Source organism: Candoia aspera, chromosome 4 (genome assembly GCF_035149785.1).
Source record: "Candoia aspera isolate rCanAsp1 chromosome 4, rCanAsp1.hap2, whole genome shotgun sequence".
NCBI lineage: Eukaryota > Metazoa > Chordata > Lepidosauria > Squamata > Boidae > Candoia > Candoia aspera.
In genome coordinates, this window is record NC_086156.1 from 104,100,958 (window position 1) to 104,114,371 (window position 13,414).

Below are 13,414 nucleotides of genomic sequence, written 5' to 3' on the forward strand. Positions count from 1 at the left end.
TAGTAAGATAACATTTAGTCAGTAATTATTTATTTATCTTCTAGACTCATCTTTTTGTGGCTCACAGCTACCATCTCTTTGTGAGTCACAGCTACTGAAACAAAATAGAAGCATTCCCAACAAGGATTAGAAGAAGACCTAAAGCAATAACAACAGAGGAAAAACAATATTTGGAGTCCAGATAGAGAGGTCTTCTTCGGGAGACAATGTCCTAATGGGGGCTGCATCCCTGAAAAAACCCTTCCTTCCCTGATTACAATCCAGCCATTTCTGCATTGAGTTAGAAACCTGGCAAATTCTGCCCAGGTAAAAACTCAAATAGCCTGAATAAAAACTAGTAGCATCTTCAGCCAGGCTGTGCTGATCAAGCACATGGGAAAGGGTAGCCTGGGCTGTGTGTGGGGAGCAGGAGCGGGGACGAGGCATTAACTATGGCTCAAGATCAAAGCTAAAATTCAGTTGTCTCTTGTCCAAGTTATAACTGACTCATGTAAGTGTGTCTGTGCAAGCCTCGTTTGTTTTCTCATGATGACACGCTCAGATGGGTTGGATGATAAAACCATGCCAGTATAAATGTGTGCGACAGTTCGGATGTTAGAAAATAAAGAATCAGTAAGACCTTTTCTGAATAACTATGAAGTGTTATCACCAAGAGTGTATATATCAATCAAACCAGGAGAAGAAGTTAGAATAAAAGATGTACTTCAGCAATAAGAAGAGAAAACATAGAATAAAAGAGGTTTAATCACCAGCAGCGGCTATGGAGAGGGGTGGGCTTTTAAAGTGTCAAACAAAGAGTGGATACTGAGCTATCAAAACCCTTCTCCTTTACTCCATGAAAAATACATCCAGAACATGAAAAAAAGGACAGACTTCAGTTGCTTTGCCATGGCAGCCATCTAGAACTTTTGGGCTCTCCCCTAAAGATGTTTCTAGTCACTGAAATATGCAGAAAATAGAATGTTGTGAGTAGTCATTAAACTATCCTCCTGGTCAAATGTCCTTTTGTGTTTAGATGTGGGCTCAACAACATGATGTAGCACTTGGGGAGAAAGACGCAGCCCAGGAGACCTGCAGTAGAGGCCAAGATGGAGAAGATCTCCACAGCCACCATGTGTTTTCCTTTGGTGCTCAGATAGGCTGGGATGAAGGAGAGCCAAACGCTGCAAAACACAAGCATGCTGAAAGTGATCAGCTTGGCTTCATTAAAAGTATCTGGCAATTTTCTTGCAAAGAAAGCCACAGTGAAACTGATGCTGGCCAGCAGCCCCAAATAGCCCAGGACAACATAGAACATGGAATCTGAGCCTTCGTTACATTGCACAATGATCTCATCAGTCAGGGAATGCATGTCCAACTCTGGGAAGGGAGTAGAGGTGATCAACCATGCTGCACAGATAACAGCTTGGATAAAGGAGCAGAGGACAATGACAGATGCTGCCAGTCTTCTCCCTAGCCACTTCCTCATCCGGTTGCCTGGCTTGGTGGCCAAGAAGGCCAGAACTACCATGATGGTTTTGGCCAAGACACAGGAAACTGAGATGGAGAAAATGGTGCCAAACAGAGTTTGCCTGAGAAAGCAGGTCACTTCCCCAGGCCAGCCAATAAAGAGCAGGGAGCACAGAAAGCAGAGGAGGAGAGAAAAGAGAAGGATGCAAGTGATGTTCCTGTTGTTGGCTTTGACAATGGGGGTGTCCCAGTGCAGAAGGAAGATCACTGCCACTAAAATGGGGGTTGCCGAAAAGAAAAGAATCAAGGAAGTCAGAGCGACTCCCAAGGGTTCACCATAGGATAAATAGCTGAAATGTTTGGGAAGGCACTGGTCTTTTTCTGCATTTGAATAGTGGTCTTCTGGGCATCTCCCACATTGGTCTGCATCTGAAATACATGAAGAAGGCCTTGTCATTTCCAAACATGCAGAACATTGTACACAACTAACTTAGAGAAAACACTCCTGGTGATGCCATTCCTCCTCCCCAGTCCACTCACACAATTATCCTTTCTCAACCTTTCGCAAAAGATTCTGTGCTATCATGAATGCAAAAGTTCAATTTCTGTGTTTCCATGCTACTTTCCACTGTTTCTTTCTTAAAAGAACTGCATCTCTCAACATGGTGAAGGAGATCAATTTATACAGAATGTAAGCTAACAAATGTTCCTGAAGTTTAATATTTCACTAGGTACTATAGCAAAATTGGAAAAAATGAAATAAGAATGCACTTGAAAATTCTGGATGTTCCTCCTTTATAATTCTTTTCTTTCTTTTGTCTTCCACTTGCCAATTTCAGCTGAAATTCTTCCTTCGGGGCATTTGGTACAATTGTAGCAACAAGCTTGTTTCCCTTCCTGAACAGCCTTGCTGTACCCCTGGCGGCATCTCTGCACACATCTGGCAAGAGGAGGTACCTGAAAATGATCAACAGTAAGGTTTATGGGTAGCATTCACCAACCACATCTGGATATTCTCCGCTTCATTTGGAAACAGTGAAATTAGAAAGGGAACTGGTTTGCGAAATTGAAGGAGGGTGCAACCCCTTTTGAGCACAAGACATCCCATGATATAAATAGTCGTTGGAAGTGTTCTACCTTTCTAGCAACCATCCTGTATTGCATGATACCATGTCCTACTTATTTGGTATTGTACAACCACAAAAGGCGATAGCATGGTAGCCTCTGCTATTTGGAGTATATGTGTAGTTTCTTTGTGTCATAGCCACATAGAGCGCATCCACCAGTAGCAACCCTTGTTTCTTTTCAGAAAGTGTGCTCATTTTACTTCCTTTGTTGCAGAAGACATAATTTTGCATCCACAAGAAAGCTAAGAAGAAATTTAAATGGGGGAAACTATACAAGGAAATAATATTGTAGATTTTAAAAATGAGAGAAAATTCTCAAATAAGTTTTCCGTTTTGTGAGAAAGAGGGAAATATTCACTTGAAAAAAATTATTGTGCTGTTTTGTCCAGCCTCAGCACTTTCACTCAGTTTTTCCACATGCCTGCTTATTCTTTCCCATAAAAATTGAGAAATAATATCCCACTCATATATATTCTCTATACATAGGAGATATTTACTATGAAGTTTCATCACATTTTAAAAGCGATTTGCTCCTTACATTTATTCTGTAATTTTCTTTTAAAAATTCCATAACAACTTCTTAAAGTTAGTAGCATATTAAGGAATTTTAAAACACTGATTCACACAAATATCCTTATATCATAAAACATTCCAGGATGCAACTCAGGATAGGAAACCAAATTCTCTTTGTAAATATTTTCATGACGAGAAACACAAACATCCAGCAAAATGACTAGACTCCAGGACATTATGACTATGCTCTACTTGGATTTTCACGTCTTTAACCAAGGATATTATGAATTATGAGTTCAACTAGCCCCAGACGTCATGACACAGCTAGCTCAAAGCCGAAAGGACGGCTAGCAGCTGATGGTGCTGGTGGTGAACGGCGAATCCGATGTTCTAAGGATCAAGACACCATTGGAACCTGGAATGTAAGATCTATGAGCCAGGGCAAATTGGATGTGGTTATTGGTGAGATGTCAAGATTAAAGATAGACATTTTAGGCGTCAGTGAACTGAAATGGACTGGAATGGGCCACTTCACATAAAATGACCATCAGATCTACTACTGTGGACAAGAGAACCACAGAAGAAATGGAGTAGCCTTCAAAATTAATAGTAAAGTGGCCAAAGCAGTGCTTGGATACAATCCAAAAAACAATAGAATGATCTCAATTCGAATTCAGGGCAAGCCATCTAACATCAAAGTGATCCAAATATACACCCTAACCACAGATGCTGAAGAAGCTGAAGTAGATCAGTTCTATGAGGATCTGCAGCATCTACTGGACAACACGCCTAAAAGAGATGTTATTTTCATCACAGGAGACTGGAAAGCTAAGGTGGGCAGTCAGATGACACCTGGAATTACAGGTAAGCATGGCCTGGGAGAACAAAATGAAGCAGGACACAGGCTAATAGAATTTTGCCAAGACAACTCAGTCTGCATAACAAACACTCTCTTCCAACAACCTAAGAGACACCTTTATACATGGACTTCACCAGATGGACAACACCGAAATCAGATTGACTACATCCTTTGCAGCCAAAGGTGGTGGACATCTATACAGTCGGTAAAAACAAGACCTGCAGCTGACTGTAGTTCAGATCATGAACTTCTTCTTGCAAAATTTAGGATCAGACTAAAAAGATTAGGGAAGACCCACAGATCAGCTAGATATGAGCTGCAGTGGAGGTGAAGAATTGTTTTAAGGGACTGGACTTAGTAGAGAGGGTCCCCTTCTGGACAGAAGTTTGCAACATTGTTCAGGAGGCAGCAACAAAATACATCCCAAAGAAAGAGAAAACCAAGAAGGCAAAATGGCTGTCTGCTGAGACACTAGAAGTAGCCCAAGAAAGAAGGAAAGCAAAAGGCAAGAGCGATAGGGGGAGATATGCCCAATTAAATGCAAAATTCCAGAGGTTAGCCGGAAGAGATAAGGAATTATTTTTAAACAAGCAATGCGCGGAAGTGGAAGAAGACAATAGAATAGGAAGGACGAGAGACCTCTTCCAGAAAATTAGAAACATCAGAGGTAAATTCCATGCAAAAATGGGTATGATCAAAAACAAAGATGGCAAGGACCTAACAGAAGAAGAAGAGATCAAGAAAAGGTGGCAAGAATGTACGGAAGATCTGTATAGGAAGGATAACAATATTGGGGATAGCTTTGACGGTGTGGTCAGTGAGCTAGAGCCAGACATCCTGAAGAGTGAGGTTGAGTGGGCCTTAAGAAGCATTGCTAATAACAAGGCAGCAGGAGACGACGGCATCCCAGCTGAACTGGTCAAAATCTTGAAAGATGATGCTGTCGAGGTAATGCATGCTATATGCCAGCAAATTTGGAAAATGCAAGAATGGCCATCAGATTGGAAAAAATCAACTTATATCCCCATACCAAAAAAGGGAAACACTAAAGAATGTTCAAACTATTGAACAGTGGCACTCATTTCACATGCCAATAAGGTAATGCTCAAGATCCTGCAAGGCAGACTTCAGCAATTCATGGAGCAAGAATTGCCAGATGTACAAGCTGGGTTTAGAAAAGGCATAGGAACTAGGGACCAAATTGCCAATATCCGCTGGATAATGGAAAAAGCCAGGGAGTTTCAGAAAAACATCTATTTCTGTCTTATTGACTATTCTAAAGCCTTTGACTGTGTGGACCATAAGAAATTGTGGCAGGTTCTTAGTGGTATGGGGATACCAAGTCATCTTGTATGCCTCCTGAAGAATCTGTATAACAACCAAGTAGCAACAGTAAGAACAGACCACGGAACAACGGACTGGTTTAAGATTGGGCAAGGAGTACGGCAGGGCTGTATACTCTCACCCTACCTATTCAACTTGTATGCAGAACACATCATGCGACATGCTGGGCTTGAGGAATCCAAGGCTGGAGTTAAAATCGCTAGAAGAAACATTAACAATCTCAGATATGCAGATGATACCACTTTGATGGCTGAAAGTGAAGAGGAACTGAGGAGCCTTATGATGAAGGTGAAAGAAGAAAGTGCAAAAGCTGGCTTGCAACTAAACCTCAAAAAAACCAAGATTATGGCAACCAGCTTGATCGATAACTGGCAAATAGAGGGAGAAAATATAGAAGCAGTGAAAGACTTTGTATTTCTAGGTGCAAAGATTCCTGCAGATGCTGACTGCAGTCAGGAAATCAGAAGACGCTTAATCCTTGGGAGAAGAGCAATGACAAATCTCGATAAAATAGTGAGGAGCAGAGACATCACACTGACAACAAAGGTCTGCATAATTAAAGCAATGGTATTTCCAGTAGTAACATATGGCTGCGAGAGCTGGACCATAAGGAAGGCTGAGAGAAGGAAGATTGATGCTTTGGAACTGTGGTGTTGGAGGAAAATTCTGAGAGTGCCTTGGACTGCAAGAAGATCCAACCAGTCCATACTCCAGGCAATAAAGCCAGACTGCTCACTTGAGGGAATGATATTAAAGGCAAAATTGAAATACTTTGGCCACATCATGAGAAGACAGGACACCCTGGAGAAGGTGCTGATGCTAGGGAGAGTGGAAGGCAAAAGGAAAAGGGGCCGAGCAAGGGCAAGATGGATAGATGATATCCTAGAGGTGACGGGCTTGTCCCTGGGGGAGCTGGGGGTGTTGACGACCGACTGGAAGCTCTGCAGTGGGCTGGTCCATGAAGTCATGAAGAGTCGGAAGTGAATGAATGAATAAACAACAACAAAATTATGAATTATAAAATTATAATTTTATATCTGAACTAATTAAGGAACCCCCAAATTTCCCACCAGCTGAAACTTGTGATTCCACAGAATGGCACTTTCACTGATGATGAACGTCTTCCCATCGGGGGCTTTGGAGGCCATCCTTCCAATCTGAATTCTCTGGAAAGATTTGTTGTGGAATGTGACCATGTTGAAGATGTCATATCCAGGGTCAAAGTCCCCCTTCTCATCAAAAATGATTTCATCTCCTGCACCGTTATTAAAATGGGTGTTTCCCAAAAAGTAATGAAGCTGGATTTGAGGGAGAAGAAAAGTAGAAGAGATGGGAAAGCAAGATCAGAAAGCATTCTCAGTAGAAGATAGGGTTCTCACATAAGCAGGGCAAAACAGCAGTTGTTGGAAAACTAAAGAACAGGGGGAAACATGCCATCCCACCCAGAAGTGGGAGGGAGCAAGCAGATTGTTATATATGGTGGTAATCACAAGGGGACATGGAACACTGCTTCTCTATATAGCCCCTCTTCCTGAATCACAGCATTGTTGAACTTCTATTGAATCTGGCTTCCTAACGTTCTCCAATAATTATTATTTATATTCTTGGATATCATGGAAGCTTCCCTTCCTCATTCCAATCCTTCTTGTGACATATGTCCGGACTGTTATAATGCGTATAATGCATCTGGAATGTTACAATGGAAATACATCCTACCAATTGGAAGGGGAAATTTTATATATCAAGAGGTAAGTGCACCATCCAGTTGAGATGATCTTCTGGGGACTAAACAATCATGTAGGTACCTTTCCAAGAGTCCTGAAATGGTTTCTTATTGCCTCGTCTTACTTTTTTTAAATTGCTAGTCGAACCAAGAGGTGATATTTCGGTGATAGCCGAGGGGAGGCACAGTGTGTGAGTGTGGGTGGTGGTTGGGCTCTACTAGTGCCGAGACCATCAGCTGGTGCACTGGGGTGGGGGGCCTTCATCGCCCTGTGATTGAGTTGAACTGTGGTTGTGTGAATGAATTGAGGGGTCCCTATCCTTAACCAGTGATCTCAGGAGTCCCGGAGTGGGGACTAATGGATCTCAAGATTCTGCTTGTTGTAGGGCAGGGCAGGTGATTGAGGTGGTGACGGGTAGGGATGATATGACAGGAGCCAGAGCGTGGGTCATCATAGAGGAAGACACCCCCAGTGTTTGTTACCTGTGGCATGTTCCCTGGTCCTGGATAGCAGACTTGTGGTTGTCCTGACTTTTGGCTGCTTCTTTGTAATGCCAGGTCAATAAACAACAAGGCCCCCCTCATATGTGACTTGATCACAGAAGAGGGGGCAGACCTGGCATGTATTACGGAAACCTGGCTGGGCATGGAAGGAGATGTTGCTCTTTTGGAGATATTTCCGGCTGGGTTTCGAGTCTGGCATCAGCTGTGACCTCAGGGCAGGGGAGGAGAGGTGGCTGTTGTCATCTGAGAATCCCTAGTGGCTGTCAGGGGTCCTGATCCACAAGTGGCCGGGTATGAGACCCTATTTTTCAAGCTGGGTTCCTGAAAACAGTCGGGAGTGTTGCTATTGTACCAGCCTCCCTGCTGCATAGCAACCTCCCTGCCTGAGCTGCTCGAGGCCGTCTCGGGGCTGGCGGTGGAATTCCCCAGGCTTATGGTATTGGGGGACTTCAATCTGCCATCCCTGGGGCAGGCCTTGGAAGTAGCCTGGGAGTTCATGGCTACCATGGCAGCCATGGGCCTGTTTCAGATTATTCAGGACCTGACTCAAGACAGTGGCCTCACCCTGGACCTAGTTTTCTTGTCGGAGCAGTGGCAAGTTGATCTGAGGGGAGAATTACATCTTTCCCCTTTGTCATGGTCAGATCATGTCCTAGTGGCCTTGAGATTCTCTCATGCCACCCCCTTCTGCAGGGAGGCAGGACCCATTCAATTGGTCTGCCCCTGAGAACTGATGGACCCGGCTGGGTTTCAGAGGGAGCTGGGGGTTATACCCGAGTCTCTCCTGCATGGTCCAGCGGAGGCCCTGGCTGCTGCCTGGAATAGGGAGGCGGCCGGAGCCTTGGGCAGGATCGCACCTGTGCAGCCTCACTTGCCCACCCAAACCCGGCACTCCCCGTGGTTTACGGAGGAGCTGCGGGTTTTGAAGAGGGTTAAGAGATGCCTAGAGTGCCACTGGAGGAAGACAAAAGCCGAACCCAACCGAACACAAGCTAGAGCGGTGATTAAGGCCTACCTTGTGGCGTTTAGAGCCGCAAAGTGCCAGTACTTCTCGACTCTTATTGTGTCTGCAGAATGCCACCCAGTGGCCCTGTTTAAGGTTATCCGATCCCTTTTGGGGAAAGGGTAGTCAGAAATCCACCTACAGGGCTGTGCTGAGTAATTTTCGGGGCACCTGCACGATAAGATCGCTTAGATCCGGACTGAGTTGGATTCCGAGCATGAGACAGAGTCAGAAGAGATACCCAGGGAACATACTTACCAGGTTATCTGGGACCAGTTCGATCCTGTTGAACCTGAGGAAGTGGACAGGGTCCTTCGGACTACCACATGCCAATTAGACCCATGCCCCTCCTGGCTGGTGAAAGCAGCTCGGGAGGTGACATGTGGCTGGGTCCAGGTGATGATAAATACATCCTTGAGGGAGGGGGTGTTCCCAGCAGCCTTTAAAGAAGCGCTGGTGTGCCCCCTTTTCAAGAAAACATTGCTGGACCCTACTATACTGGACAATTTTTGCCCAGTCTCCCACCTCCCCTTATTGGGGAAGGTAGTTGAGAAAGTGGTGGCGTTTTTATCATATTTATTTCACTATATATTATAGTATTTCACAGTTTTATATTTTTCTTATTTATGTTTTATTGTAAACTGCCCAGAGTCCCTTTTGGGAGATGGGCGGTGATAAATTTGATTAAGAAATTAATAAATAATATTTTTTTATGGTCTCTCCTCCACGTATATTCTGGGCCCAACCCTGCTGATTTCTGAGGCCACATAAGCCGGGCAGGGTGATGAACTTGCTGAGAATATATAACTTATAATAGGTGCAACTTTTGATTTTGTGAAATCATTCACTTTCTTTTCTACTCAAGCAGCACATCCCCTTCAATCAGTCACAGCACGTGCCCACCATCTTTCTTCATGACTACCGCAGCAGATGCTGAAGTGTATGATGGCATATCTGTAAACCTTTTCTCTATCCATGAGTGTATAAATAGTCCTGCAGCAAGAGCAGTGGGGCTACTTAGCAGGAACATATACGTTGTTTCCCAAAGAAGAATGGGAGAGGCCCCATAACAAAGACTGAGGAGACCAACCACAGCAATTTTAGTTCTGTGCACTCAAATGTTGTGATCTCTGGCAGCATCTGTGTATTTGTGTGACTGATGACATACCTGCCATGGCTGAACCTCCCAAAGATTTGCCCCATCCTGATTCCTCAGGGAAGCTGCCTTTGCTCTTCTTGAACGCATTGCTTGCAAAGCATGTGCTGCAGAGTAAATCCCTTTGTAGATGTTGTAGCTCTCTCCAGACATGGTCATTTCAAACACAGAGCTGGGGAGACTCCCCAGTTTTTCTCTCCCAGTGCAGCGTTTTGCTCCTTTGCGATTTGGGCGGAATGAACAGCGAAATGCAGACTCCCAGAACCAAGTCATGTCAGGAAAGCGATTTGAAAAAGGGTTTAGGCTCTCAAGAAACTCCTGAAATCTTGGCACCCGATTTGTGTGGAGTGAGAAGTATAAGGACCCATTGAAGGTTTGTGCTGGGAAACTCCCCCCTGGGAATAAAACAACAGTGAAATCCCACTGGGATGTTGTGATCCAGACTCTGTGATCTACTGGGGTCATATCAACAAATTCAGAAGAATGTAGAACCCATTGTAGACCCTCCATGGATTGGGCACTCCCAGAGACAAGGAACACATTGATTTTCTTCTCTAAGAGGGCATCTCCTATTTCGTGTAGTGTCGCAAGAAGAGACTGTTTATTTAATCTCAAATTTATCAGAAGTGGGATCAACTGCATCCAAGCAATGCAAATATCATTCTGGAAGAGCTTTGGCTGGAGATTTTGGAGAAAGGTTTCCCCATTCTCATCCTCAGACACCAAAAGGCCAATCCAGTTCCATCCAAAATGCTTCAGTAGCTGAACAATCCCCTCATACTGTAAGTTTTCATTGGGAACCATGCTGAAGAAGGAAGGGAACTGCCTTTTATCACTCAGGACTGGGTCAGAGGAGCCATAACTGAGCTTTTTAGGAGAAAGAGGCATTGAAAATTAAATTGACAAGTGCATCCTTTTCTCTTGAGGAACATAAAGCTTTTCCATTCTCCCCAGAACATTGGATTCTACTTAAACATTATGAGTGAATTGCACATAACCAAGGGATACCATCAAGATTTACATGGAAGAAGATCATAATGTTCACAACATGAGACCCTGAGAATGTGGGCTCCCATTCACAACTGGGAAAGGTGAGGACTTCAGGTTCCATCCTTCCTGATCACTGGATGTACTGGTGAAAACCGATGGGAACTCCAATTTAGCAACAAGCGGAGATCTTCTTAGATCACTGCTGCTAATGCAGGTTTTGACTGGTAATAAATGATTTATGAATAATTTTCAGCCCACCCTTTTTTGCACCATTAAGATTTATTTATTTATTTATTTATAAATGTATTCACCACCCATCTCCACTTCAGGGAGGTTTACAATAAAACGGGGAAGGGCAGATACACTTCCCTCAATATAAAGATGCAACCTTCCTTAGCAATGACCATGTTTTTCTTGTCTGAAAACTCCCTAGGAGACTTTTTCCTATAAAGATGGCACAAAAGCTGTTGGAGGGCAGGATAGTCTTAACACTTCCTTACAACTCCTCCTGGAATTGGGCAGTTTTAAGGTTACATCTAGGAAGGATAATTTTAGCCTGTGAAGTGACCAAGGGAAAAATGTCACTTCTTTGGGCAAAATAGTAAAGTCAGAGATGCTGTCATACACCTCCAGATATGGCAATGTGTATTTCAAATGCCTATTCCTCAAATGTACCTGTATGCAATATTTGGTGTTTTTTTCCCCTCTGCCAAATAAAATCCTTTTTATTGCCCGCCCCAATTATTTGTACCCAATATATATTTTCCTGAATTTTTTTGATAGACCCTATTCATTTTTTCAAAATAGAAATTATTTTCCTGTTTCTTCATTGTATATTCTCATTCTGTCTTTTTCACAATTCATATTCTGTGCAGATTCTTTCTGAAACTCCATCTTGATCTGTGGAAAATGCTCATACCTGTGGAATCTTGTAGGTATTCAGGACGTGGGCCATGTGGATGGAGTTTGGGGAGGTGAGGCCACCAATGATAGCCAAGAGGTTCCTCCTCCTCCTTCTGACACAGTTGTAGTTGATGGGATTCCTTTGTTTCAAAAAGAGAAGATCTAGAAGGTGCTTACTGGCCAGCCTGACACTGAAACTGTTTTCATAAACCTCCAATCCTAGTGTGGTGTTGGGTAACAGCTGGAGGTCCTGGTTGATCTCACGAACGGCAAAATACATGGAAAGAATGTGCTGGTAGTTTTTTGGCATCATGCTGAAAGGAGAGTGCACAAGGACATGTCGTTATACCAGCCACAGAAGCAAACTAGTTTTAATCATGTAGGGAATTCCAGCAATTTGTGCAGAGGGGAGTAATTTTGGATTTTCCAAAGATTGTAAACCAAGAATCAGATTTACTTTTCATGTGAACAGGAAATCCACAGTCACCAGCATATCAACTTTTCAAGTCAACGTTGGGGGGATATATGTGAATTATATGCTCACGTATAAAAAATAAACTTTTAGTTCACCCATTGTATGATGTTTTGCAACTTCCATCTTTCTTTCTGTGGAAAGATGAACTCTTTCATCTCTTTATCTGCTTCTGGTACTAGTACTGTGTAAAAATTCACATCCAGCTAGTCTTAAATCAATATATGTGAACACTCAATATGGAGATACATCTTCACACTCTAATTTTGAATCCTTTAATCTTTTCCAAATATTTTCATCATCTACTGGAATTAGCTAATAAACCATTTGATGAGGGGTGTCTGCAGTGAATTTCTCCGAAGTGAGTCTCTTGGAATTTTATTCCCTTTAAAATACTGCTCCTAATGGGTTCCTGTAAATAATTACACTATCCTGCCTTTCAATTTCTGAATTCTGCTTTCCAGTCAGAGAAAACGCAGAAAGCCCCAGTATTTCTTCTGTTGGAAAAAGATGGAGAGTCCAATGGCCCTGTTTTAAATGAGCTCTATGAGACTTTCATTCCTGGGATGGGTGGAGGAGAAATGTTTGAGTATGCTTTGGAAATTCAGTATTCCGAGAATGTATGCTAAATGTATGTTTGATAAATCTCAAAGATGGTCCATTAATTTAGAAGCCGATCCAAGTTTTATGTTTTCTGGATGTTTATTTAAAGGCACCTCTCTGGGGGCCATGTTCAAAATGTCTAGTTCCGCTGAATGTGGCAGCCAAGGGATAGGTGCAGGATCTGAACCTGCATTATCTACCCCTTGCCTTGATTCTATCAGCTTTCTCTGACGATGCAATGCACATAATTCAAAGAAGAAAGATGCACTTACGATCCATATAAGTAAATCTCTGGCTCTTTGGTGAAACTCTGTAACGTTACATCAATATATAAAATGGAAACAAATCCCCCAAGTATCATTTCCCCTCTGGAGGTGGGACGTTTTGCTGGAGCGTTGGTGAGCTGACTGCTCATGGATTCCAAACCCTCACTGACCCTCTCTGGAAGGAAGAAGAAGAGCAGAAGCATTTTGAAGGCCAGCAGTCTTGAGCCACCATCCCATCTGCTCATGTACATGGTCGACAGAAAGAGCTATGATCACGGCAAGGAGCTTTTCTTCTTGAACAGACCTTAGAGGGAATGTGTCCTGAAAAGGATGAAGTTGGTTAAAACACAGGTCAAAATACAAGGATAAACTGTCAAGACAGCCCAATGGCAACCCTTTCCCTGTTACTGCTAATCTCGGAGATTTCAGTGGCACAAGGGGAATTGTGAGGGCTCTTTTCACAGTGTACCACTTCTGACCATTTTTCCCCCAGCAGCCCTTG

At 43.2% G+C, this 13,414-nt stretch overlaps 1 protein-coding gene across 1 annotated transcript; it reads right to left on the reverse strand.

Moving 5' to 3' along the window:
• Window positions 1–976: 976 nt before the first annotated feature.
• Window positions 977–13,163, reverse strand: LOC134496817 (vomeronasal type-2 receptor 26-like). Its single transcript, XM_063302530.1, has 5 exons — window positions 12,919–13,163; window positions 11,588–11,885; window positions 6,363–6,590; window positions 2,280–2,406; window positions 977–1,878 (listed from the first exon to the last, which is right to left on the reverse strand). The coding sequence occupies exons 1-5, from the start codon at window positions 13,161–13,163 to the stop codon at window positions 977–979; spliced, it is 1,800 nt and encodes a 599-aa protein (XP_063158600.1).
• Window positions 13,164–13,414: the final 251 nt, after the last annotated feature.

What these genes read in the sequence shown, in the direction of transcription:
- LOC134496817 (XM_063302530.1), bottom strand. Translation starts at nt 13,163, where the DNA reads ATGTACATGAGCAGATGGGATGGTGGCTCAAGACTGCTGGCCTTCAAA. An exon ending in GAGATTTACTTATATGGATC is followed by an intron (nt 11,886 to 12,918) that starts GTAAGTGCATCT and finishes CTCTCCTTTCAG; the next exon opens with CATGATGCCAAAAAACTACC. An exon ending in ATACCTACAAGATTCCACAG is followed by an intron (nt 6,591 to 11,587) that starts GTATGAGCATTT and finishes CCTCAAATCCAG; the next exon opens with CTTCATTACTTTTTGGGAAA.